The sequence below is a fragment of the Carya illinoinensis genome, chromosome 9 (genome assembly GCF_018687715.1).
Source record: "Carya illinoinensis cultivar Pawnee chromosome 9, C.illinoinensisPawnee_v1, whole genome shotgun sequence".
NCBI lineage: Eukaryota > Viridiplantae > Streptophyta > Magnoliopsida > Fagales > Juglandaceae > Carya > Carya illinoinensis.
In genome coordinates, this window is record NC_056760.1 from 6,681,462 (window position 1) to 6,693,552 (window position 12,091).

The 12,091-nt window shown below is 30.4% G+C and overlaps 1 protein-coding gene across 1 annotated transcript; it reads left to right on the forward strand.

The window, feature by feature from the left end:
* The first annotated feature begins 6,711 nt into the window (after window positions 1-6,711).
* On the forward strand, window positions 6,712-10,542 carry LOC122277763 (NAC domain-containing protein 73-like). Its single transcript, XM_043087896.1, has 4 exons — window positions 6,712-6,953; window positions 7,065-7,295; window positions 7,451-7,640; window positions 9,468-10,542. The coding sequence occupies exons 2-4, from the start codon at window positions 7,146-7,148 to the stop codon at window positions 10,034-10,036; spliced, it is 909 nt and encodes a 302-aa protein (XP_042943830.1). The 5' UTR covers window positions 6,712-6,953; window positions 7,065-7,145; the 3' UTR covers window positions 10,037-10,542.
* Window positions 10,543-12,091: the final 1,549 nt, after the last annotated feature.

Below are 12,091 nucleotides of genomic sequence, written 5' to 3' on the forward strand. Positions count from 1 at the left end.
TTAGCTATTACAGCCGGACTTGTGAGCTAATTTTTGACAATTTTGGAATTGATAATTTTAAATTGAACATTAGAGGTGTTTCTCTCAATTTGTTTCTTGGGCAATTCTCTTCCTCATGAATTACCTACAGAAAAATCGTTATCTTGTCCTGCGTCAGTTTCAAAGCAAAAATAATATAATTAAAATATTATATTATAATAATATTTTTAATTTTATATTATTTTTATTCAACTTTTTCTCTCTCATTTTTCAACCTCAACAAAACATTTTAATTCAAATTATTTACTATTATTTACAAAATATTTCACTATTATTTACATAATTTTACTTACCTCCTAAACAAGTCCTATGTTTTCATTTTTAAGGACTCTCATATCAAAACTAGCTCACGATATGTATGGTGGGAGCTACACCCTCGTACGATAGACAGTTTGAATAAACAGTACCCTTTTGCTATTGATCACAGCATGAGCAAAACCCAAAACAATACAAAAAACGTTCCATTTGCACCTCATATATGTACAACCAGCCTTCTCCCGGCTGATTTGGGGAATGAAATAAGATGAGAATTTTTTAAATAATATTAAGATAGTTTGTAAATAATAATGAGATAGTTTGAGTTAAATATTTTTTAAATTTTAAAAAATGAGAAAGAAAAAATTGAATAAAAAATATGATAAAAGTTAAAATATTGTAAATATAATTTTATAATATTATTTTTGTTTGGATATTTGAAAAAGTTGAATTTTTTTTTTTTATTTGAAAGTTTGAAAATTTTGTAATGATTAGTTTGAAAAAATTGTAATGATTAGTTTGAAAATTTTGTATTTGAATTATGTTTGGAAATAAAATGGGATGAGATGAAATGAAATCAGATAAAAATTTTATGTCTTATCTAAGGCCCCAAACCAGCCTTTAACTCTTCATGTAATCAACAAAATATACTCTATGTCACAACTCCGGTATATTAATATATGGAAAATGCTAAATATATATACTTAAAAAAAACTTACAAAAAAAATTTTAGACCTAAGTTATGATTTGGATTAATAGTAATCAAAGTTAGATTTCTCAAAATCTAATAAAATATCTTCATTCAAACTATTAATTAACTATATGATTCATAAAAGTTTGAGATACTTTAAGCATCCAAGCATGCTCTAACTTAAAAATATTAACGTTGATATATTCGCTGTGTACATTAATAAGATCTTGTAGTGAGAGTATATATAGCTAGGTGTTTTGCTACCAATTAAGGGACTGGAAAGAGTAATTCTATATATAACTATGAAGTATGTAAATACGGCGTCATCACTTTGAAAAAGAATGAGATCTACTGTTAAAAAATTAATTTTTTCCATATAGGTCTCATATTTTATTCATTTTTTTCAAAATAATTACACAATAGTTGCATAATTAATTCACAATTATAAATATCTATTCTCTAATTATACTGTTCATACTGAACATACATTGACATTACTAGATCATTAAGTTAAAAAGTTAAATTATTAGGATAAGTACCAAACCAGAACACTCGGAATACATATACATGATCTAATTAATATAGACTCTTCGACAAAACTCAGATCGGAGAGAGAGATCTAGAGAGAGAGAGGGAGAGAGATGATTATACGAAGCCAAGATTAGCAACAGACAAGTAGAGAACCTTATCAGAAACATGCATGGCCTCTTTTTCTATTAAGGGAAACAACTTTCGACGGTGTCCCAAAACCCTAGTCCATACGTTAAAGTTTTAAAACACAAAGCTTACGGCGTAAGCTTTTCATTGCGTGGCTTCTTTGAGAAGCTCCATGATATGTCGGTTAGTACAAGCAATAAAATATGATTAACGAAGAAAGATGTTTTTCTCCACAATCATGTTCTTTCCAATGCCTTGTGATCGCTAATTTCCACGAATCATAATTAATAATTTTTAACGTCTAGACGGGGGCTCAAACTAATAATTAAAAAAAAAAAAAAAGTCCTGACAGAAAAAAACAAAATAGAATAAAATGTAGAATTAATTACAATAATAATAATAATAAAAAAGGGGATGTCAAGCTTGCCTGAAAAGCCAGATCTTCGACATTAATTTGTGTTAAAAGAAAAAAAAAAGAAAAAAAAAATTGGGATGTGAAAGTGCCACGTTACTTAGTTTAGAAGGGTAATCTCCGACCGCGTGGTACTCTTTCAGTGGTCCCGTAGGTACTGACCCTGTATTTCTGCTGATTTGACTGGGTTGTAGATATACAAAGGGTGATGTGGCGTACAACGATTGGCCAACTTATTGGATGATGCAAACAATTTAACTGGTTCAGAACGCCCGGCGATGGTATTTCTAAATTGTTTTTTTTTTCTTTTGTTTTTTTTGAATAAATCACTATGATAGTTCCATTTGACCTTGACCGTTCTATTCGACTGTTTTTTATTTTTTTTAATTTAATAATTAAGAAAGTAATTTTTATTAAACAAATATAAAAGAAAAAATACAAAAATATAAAAAATATAAATGTGCTAAGCAGCACGCTCAAATGTTATTAATGCTGGGTAATAGCCTAGTACAACTCTTTTTTTATTTATTGGCAAATTAGTAAGATAAAAAAATTTTACAATTATTATATATTATATTAATGATTGATCCTATAGTTTTTTTTTTTATTATTTATCTGATCATATATTTTTCGAGTGTAGTTAACTGATGCTGGACACACTACAACAAAAATCATTTTTTGAGACGAAATTGCTTTGGGACGAATTGAAAATCATCCCAAAAAGTGAGATTTTAGAACGAAATTTGAATTTCGTTCCAAAATAATGACAGAATGCCAGACCGTTCGAACGCGTTCGAACGCTATTCTTAGGGACGAAATTTTTTGTCCCAAATAAGTTAACCGTTCGACCGTTAATGATTAACCATTCGAACGTTTAATTGTTACCGTTTGAACGTAATATTGACGCGATAGGCAAAATTATTTTGGAAGGAAATTGACAAACCGTTCGAACGGTAAATTATAAACCGTTCGAATGATACATATTTATCGTTCAAACGTTATTTAAGCGTTCGAACATGGTACCGTTCGAACGGTCAGTTAATACCGTTCGAACGTATTAACTGAAAATTAACGCCCTTCCCTAATTAATCCAAATTTCATGATAATAAATGTTATTTAAATGCAATATTCAGTATTAATTATATTAAATATAATAATTAATTCAATTATAATATATTTTAACTGTTAAATATATTAAATGCAATATATTTAATGCGCTTATATATTATGAAACACTATATATTATATTTATAATTTTATATATATATAGTATATATTATATTATATTTAATTAAAATATATTATACTATTGAATATTATATAGTATATAGTATAAGTTATATTATATAGTATAATTAATATAATATAGACTACTATATACATGAAACTATGTTCATGTATTTATATAACATATATATTATATGTGATATTAACTAATATATATATATATATATTTAATAGTATATGTATTACATGACTTGTTTAGTATATTTTTCATATTATATTGCAGTTATAGACTAATTAGATGACACTCTCTATTCTAGCACTATAAATGACACTATATATACTCAATTTTAGTTTTTGTATCATTATAATACACTCTAATTGCTAGTAGTATAGATGACACTATATATAATAGTAGATATCCTATTATTAAATAATATTATAATAATAATATAATATAATAAACACTATATATATATGCATGTGATACATATAACCCTATACTATGATACCATATATATGTTATATATAATAGGTTAATATATGTACTTGACTATAATACTAGATGTAATATGATATTTTATACTATATATGTTACTAAACTATATAGTGTTTAGTAACATATATACTATAGTTTAGAGACATAGTAATATATTATATAGTTATATTACTATGTCTCTAAACTATAGTATATTTACAAATTATTATATTTAAAGGTATAGTGTAAAAAAAATACAATAAGCAACATTTTAATTTGACGTTTGAACGGTTTAAAATAACTGTTCAAACGTATAAGAAAACGTTCATTAAATAACCGTTCGAACGTTAATGTTCTACATTTACACGACAGAACCTCAAAATCTCGCACTCGTTCCAGTCGACTTCCAATCGCTCCCACGCTCATTTTCTTCCAACCAACGCCATTATTCTTCAATCCAGCTCTCAAATATTACTAATTTTTATCAATCTCTTATATTTTCGGATTAAGAGGTTGTTTTTACCGTTTGGTAAAGTGTATTTAAGTTTTGGGCATTGGGTACGGGTAGATTTTCCGGTTTATCTCTCTAAATCAAGTATTCTCCTTAATATATTCTCATTTTAGATTTTATATAAGTGTTTTCGTTTGCTATAATGAGTTTTTCATATAGTTTGCTGTCTTTTGATGTAATTTGGATTGTAAATGTTGAGATTTTCGGAGGTTGAAGACGACTGTAATCTGGAATTAATCCGTTCGAACGGTATTCGTATGCCGTTCGAACGTATGTCTTTAGATCGAACGGTGACTAGCACCGTTTGAACGTTATGTGTTAAAATAATTAATACTTTAAATGCAGGAATTGAATTAAAAATTAATTATTTATAATCTACATTTAATAATACTTAAATACTTAAAAGATTAAAGTAATCAAATGAGAATGAATTAAATTACAAATCATCTAAGATTTAATAATACTTAAATATTTAATAGTTGAATTATTCAACTATAAGTTAATACAAATAGTTTTGTTTTAATAACACAAAAATACTTAATCTTTGAATTAATAAAATGAATTTTAAATCAAATACAAATAATCTAGATTTAATAATACTTAAATACTTATTAAAAGTAATCAAATGAATTTGAATTAAAATATAAATTCTGAATTATAATTAATAAAATGAATGTTAATTACAATACAAATAGTTATAATTATTAACTAGAATGTTAATTACAATACAAATAGTTATAATTATTAACTAAAATGTTAATTAAAATAAAAATAGTTATAATTAATAAAATATTTTGAAAGATATAAAACAACTATCTAATTATTTAATACTATAAATACTTAATTAACATATCTTGCATTGTTTGTTTGATACATGTTATATTGAAGAATTGGTTGCAAAACAATAAGAGTTAGAGGCTCAATTGGCTAGACAAGGAGACATGGAAATGCGCCTCAAACAACATGAAGAAGAACAAACTGAGTTCAGGAGAGATATGCAACTCCAAATGCAACAGCTTATGCAACAGTACATGCCTCCAACCAACTGATGATTTTTTACGTCTAACTTATGACATTATCTAATTATGTATGAACAATGCTAGTATCATGGTTATTTATTTCTTCGCACTTATTATAAAACTTTTGTGAGTAATTAAACAGTTCCTAATTTATGTTTTTCAAATATTATGGATGTCTATTTAGTTTTTTTTTTTTTTTAATTATTGGTTTTAATAAAAATAATATCCGTTAGAACGACCGTGTCACGTTCGAACATTAATGGGTAGGTCGTTCAAACGATAATGTACTGTTCAAACACTAATGACCAAACCGTTCGAACGATACCAGATGCTCAAAAAAACGTTCAAACGCAGGTCATTACCATAGCGTTTGAACATTGATCAGCACCGTTCGATCTCTTCTACCGTTCGATCTGTTCCTTTAACGTTCGAACGTAATTCTATTGATCGTTTGAACGTATCTTGATAACCGTTCAAAAGATACATTAACGTTCGAACGGTAACTGAGAAGCATTCGAACGCCATTCTGGAACGAATTTTAACCGTGACAAAAAAGGTCATCGTTCGAACGGTATCGAACGGTCAATTTCAAAATCGTTCCAAAAGATATATTTTGGGACGAAATTGTGATTTTCGTCCCAATATATCTTCTGGGACAATGATGTTGGGACGACCTTGGGATGAAATTTTTTCGTCCCAAAAAATCTTTCGGAACGAAATCTATATATTTTGGGACGAAAATTTATTTTTTGTTGTAGTGACATCGCACAAATATATATACATAAGTTATGAAAAATGTTGTCATTGTTATTAGGTGTTGTCTCGTACATAAATGGTAGCATTAAGTAATGGATAAATAAAAGGGTCGCTGGTCGAATTACGTACACGGCAAATTCCAGATTTCGCAGTAAATTCCAGACAAAAACCCGAACAGAGACAGAGAAAAGGAGAGAAAAGATGATTCCTTTCTTGGCATGAGAAGTCTACGTAAAGAAAGGGATTAAGATCAAGAAGATCACAAGAATATACAGGTTGGTGTAATGTAATATGCCTGTTATTTCATATTTGTTGGTACGTTCCTACGTACGTACATTTTTCATTTATTTTTTATTTTTTACAACAGCTTTAAGTGTACTCTAGGTTGACACTGCAGCTGAAGCTCCCAACTCTCTCTCCCCCTAGATCTCTCTGAAGAGGTGAAACGTCCCAATGCCATAAGAATCAGGTTGCCTCATCTCCACTCTAGCTACCCTTTTCACATTAAGTTTCACTTTCCTAAGTAAGCTTTTAAGTAAGCTCAACATTCTTTAGACACATAGCAAAATACAAAAGAAAAAAAGAAGAGAGAGAGAGAGAGAGAGAATTAAAACGACCGAAGGCTGCATTCGTTCTCTCTAGTATTGCGTACCGTATGTATAATGTACACTAGCATAACCAAACTTGGCGTGCAAGCATCCTAGCTTGCACTATTTCAAGAATTTAATCTCATCTTTTCCATTCTTTTATAGCCCTTTGTTCTCCTATCTGGAGCTCCCTGTCTCTGTGTCTCTGAGGATGCCGCACAAGATCAGCTTAAGAAGGACCTAAATCAATCATAGCAAGGTGTGAAGAAAAAAGAAAGTGACCAGGAAGATCTAAATCCCTTCCCTGCTGACATCAAGAAGAAGGTGGTCATGGAAAACGTGTTTAAAATTGACAATGTTTCTTTAGTTCTCCTTTTTTTCTTCTCCTTTTTCATTTTTCAGTTAACCTAGCTAACTATGTGGGTATTTTGGTAGAGTCGTCTGTATTTAGAAGAAGTGGAGGAAACAAGAGGGGAAATCCAGTTTTGGAATGGGCATGAGAGCAAAACCAAAGAGATGACATGGTGCAATGACTCTGACGATGAGAGGGCTCTTCAGATAATCTCGTCCACTCCAAAAGAAACAAGTGTTCTCGATCCGAAACCCGATGAACTTCGGACTATAACTTGCCCATCATGTGGCCATAACATAGAATTCCAAGATCAGGTAGATATCTTATAGGTTAATTATATATGTTTCAGTTCAGCAAATCTCTTCTTCCTTTCCTTGGATGTTTCTAATTAATTAGTTTTATGTCCCTTTTTTCTTTTTTCTTTTTAAAAATAATTGGTATTATATGTATGACGTTTCTTGTGAATTAGACTGGGATTCATGATTTGCCGGGCTTGCCAGCGGGAGTTAAATTTGATCCAACAGACCATGAAATTCTTGAACATTTAGAGGCAAAGGTCCTTTCTGATACTCGGAAGCTTCATCCCCTTATTGATGAATTCATTCCCACGCTCGAGGGAGAGAATGGAATTTGCTATACTCACCCAGAAAAGTTGCCAGGTGATGATTCTTAATCGGTACCCTAGCTATTTATCATAGATATTAAGACAACTCGATTACATTGTCAATTTAAGAGTTGCTTGTAAAAGTGATTAGGCTAAGAGCAAAATGAGTTAATTAATTAGAAGGATCGGGAATATTCATGCATGTATTGCTACATTCCTTCGAAAAGGAAAAATTAACGTACAAGGAGATCATTGCCATTTCCTTTAATAATAGAGTACGTAGGAATTGAGAAGAGTTTCTTATTGTTTGTGGTACATGTACTGGAATTACAAATTAATTAGGCATACAAATGAAAAAATTAAAATAAAATAATAATCGCCCAAGAAAATTATTAAATGTAATGGATCGAGTTGTACTACTTTAATCATGTTATATTTGAAAATATAGATATTTTCTCCCTGGCCTGTAGGATACGTCGTCTCCATTCATAGATGTGATCATTTAATGATTAGGAGAAACGTAGAAACGTGCACAGGCCGGATCGCGAGCTTAATTACCTCTCGTAAGCAACATATATAATATATTATGTATGTTAGAAGCAAAAACCTAAGTTGACTACTGCATGAATTACAGATAAAGCATTCATTCCTCATTATTTAGGTCTTGTTGTTTGGATAATAAGTTGAGATGAGATGAAAGTTGAATAAAATATTATTAAAATATTATATTTTAATATTATTATTGTTTTGATATTTGAAAAAGTTAAATTATTTATTATATTTTGTATGAAAATTTAAAAAGAATTATAATGATCAGATGAGATGAAACACTTTTACCATTCAAGGCTTAATTCTATTCGCTATGATATCTTTACAAACAGATCTATATATGTGTGAGAGGCTATATGAATATATGTCGTAATAAATTTGGGTGTCCCTTTTAGTACCGTTGGATTTTAGATATATTGGTTGCAGCTCATAGCCCGACATGTCAAGGATCTAATTTTGAGTTATAAGAATCGCCAAGAGCTTGATGGCCGTTCTCCAAATGGATAATTTGGGTTTGATTAATTCCCATCCTCCTTATCAAAAAAATAAAAGTTATAAGAATATCATTTTGAGAGAATAATTTTTGAAACGGAATATGTTTTATCAAATACTCTACAAATAAGCATTCAAATACTCTATATATCTAATATTTAAAAGACTTCAATGTGTCTGATCTTTAATGCAAGATTGATAGGTGGAGTACTGACGACACTTTTTGACCCCAACAAAAAAAAAAAAAAAAAAAAAAACATTTATGGTCTAACGAGTACCCTAGATTTTCTAGAGGTTTCCATCAACTTCAAATAAACCACAAGCATTTCTTCCCAAACTACAATTTCTGAATTGAAAAGGCAATGCCGATGGATTGTTCTGGCTGGCCTAATCAATATCATTAGGGCGGATTTACGAGATCTAGTAGCTTCATGAATGATATATATAAAGAAACAGGCCTCCTTGCATGAATGACACCAAGTAGTCATTAATAACGTCTTAGCATGCATGAGATAAAGATCTGATTCACATGCTCGATCTGGTCGCAGTAGATCACTGCTAAATTAGCATGCATGAATGAGCTGTATATCTCCAAACTTCTGTATACTTTCAAGATTCTTTAAACACAAGCGCAATCATAATATTCCATGTATGTCAGGAATCACTCTCCTTTAACCTTTGCTCGTTTCCATTTATAATTAAATTGGTACCATGCAAGTTTTATTCCAGATTCGTTCACCTTTATTCCAAGTAGAGATTAATCCTATCTCTCTTACCAAGAATTAACCAATGTAGTTTTAGTAAGTACTACCTGTTTTCTTTGCTCATTTTGTTGAAGCAGGTGTCGGCAAAGATGGCCAAATCCGCCACTTCTTTCATCGACCTTCAAAGGCATACACGACTGGGACTAGGAAACGCAGGAAGGTCCACACTGATGAAGATGGGAGCGAGACCAGATGGCACAAAACCGGTAAAACTAGGCCAGTCTTTGCTGGGGGAGCAATTAAAGGGTTCAAAAAGATCTTGGTTCTCTATACCAACTATGGCAGGCAAAGGAAACCTGAGAAAACAAATTGGGTAATGCACCAATACCATCTTGGCAACAATGAAGAAGAGAAAGACGGAGAAGTTGTGGTTTCCAAGGTTTTCTACCAAACCCAGCCTAGACAATGTGGTTCAAGCATTAAGGATTCGTTTGATACAAGATTGAAAAGCATCCCAAGCGCCCATGATAATATTCCTTTACCTAAGAACACTGCTTTCGTGGAGTACTATGATCCTTTTATCAGCTACGACCAGGGGAGCCATAATAGGGAAATCCCACCACAATTAATCCCAAATTTGGTTGTCCAAGGTGATGGGTCTTCGTTTATTCGATTAACTGCAGATGCAAGCAAGAGGAAACTATGAGAGAAAATAGTGATTGGAGAGCTTTTGGTAGGGTATCAACGACAATGACAGCAACTCCTTTGGACGTTGTTGCAATCATTACTGTGTAATACGCGAATAAGTTATTAGATTGAGATTTTTAATGGGGAAAAGTGGTATGGGAATATGATATGTGGCTTCCGAATTGGGTATATATATATAGAAGATTCCGCCATAAATGTTCTCGAAGTTCTTTTGTGCAGGGATGGAAGATGTCGGGACAGTGACGGACGTTGTCCTTTAGAACTGTACAGAGGTGATTCGTACAAACATCCATACGTTAGTATTTACATGTTCTAGCTAGTTTAATTTCATCATGTCCATCTACGCTTTGTTCCTTTGAGAAACTTTTGCCTGAATTGATAACGCTCTCGACGTTCTACCTTTGGTATTGTACAAGCTGTCCATGTCGTACCTTTTTATACGATTGGGTATTTTCATTTTCAATTTTATACGTACATGTATGAATTTTACCATCTTTCTCGTTTTGTGAAAACTTCCAGTTTAATCATTATGATATGCAATGATTTTCTAGAACGATGATTAAGAGCTTGATTCAGATAATGTTTTATATTGTCTCATATATATTATCATTACACAAAATATAATAAATAATTCAATATTTTCAAATCTCAAAATAATAATAATATTAAAAAATAATATCTTAATAATATTTTATTTAACTTTCAACTTTTATTTAAAACTATCTCATCGATCTTATCTCGAAATCCAAACCAATTGTAAGACTGCACTATAATTTATTATTTTATCATTATTTTTTATTATTATTTATTACTATTCACTACTATTTAATATTTTATCATTATTTTTTCATCATATTTTTATTACTGTTCACAAATCATCTGAGATCATCTCATTGCCCAATCGTAATCTAATTCTTATAATTTTTGTTGTTTAAGCGAGAGGTCTAACGTGTTCATATGAATGAGAGGTGGGCTGAATTGTGAATCATTTTACATTTAGAACTCTTTCAAGTTTTGGTTGTACACAACATTCCATGTTCATATATGAAATATAAATATTTTGGTTGTTCTTTTAGGTCTTCGATTTCTCGGGGATTAAAAATGAAGAAATTTGCACCTTTTTAATCGTATCATCACAAAAGCATGTCTTTGATAACAACTTGAGGTTGATTAATTTGAGTTTTGTTTGTTTAATAAATGAAAATTAGACAAGTACTACTTTTATGTATAAACCCGGCTTAGTTTTTATAAACTCGTATATATCTTCATTTTTTTATTATTAGTTTTTATAGTATTGTTTAAAATCTTAAAGATGAATATTTTAATAATCTAGAAAATGAGAAAGATTAATGTTACAGGCGGCCAATGTGATATATATGCATAAATATCAAAACACAATTAGCGCAATTACCTATATACTTAATTACGTCGTTTATATACATACGGATTATATATGTGACCTTAATTAATGTGAACCATTTAAACTACACACTCTTCAAACAAACTTAATTTGCAGCATTCCATTTTTACGAATTAGACTTTGGTCTTTTATTTATTTATTTTTAATTAAGAGATAGTGAAGATGCATGCAGTAAACCTCGATCGCACCTTATTATTTAGGAAAACACTATTCCAACCGAGGATATCTATCCATTTTTTGTACCTTTTTACTTCATGGTTTAGTAAATATTTTTTAATAAATTTTTATTTTTTAAAGAAAAAATTATTTAAAAAAAAAAAAACAAATTACACATTTGGTGGCCCATCTTGCAGCCTCGTCCTATTATTTAAGTCAGGAAACTTATTATGCTTGAGGGCGTACGGAGTCAATACGTGGCTTCCAAGCAACCAACGGAGAAAATACAACTTTAAACTTGTCGACCAAGAAAAAACTCGTTTGTCGTTGCATAATTGATTATCCTCCGATGGTCGTAGAAACTTGTCAACACGTAACTGCATTTTTAACGTTTAGACCCTGTATTCACAAGACAAAAAATTCACAATTCAAAGACGTCATAGAATGAAAAAAAATCTAATTATAATCATAACTACA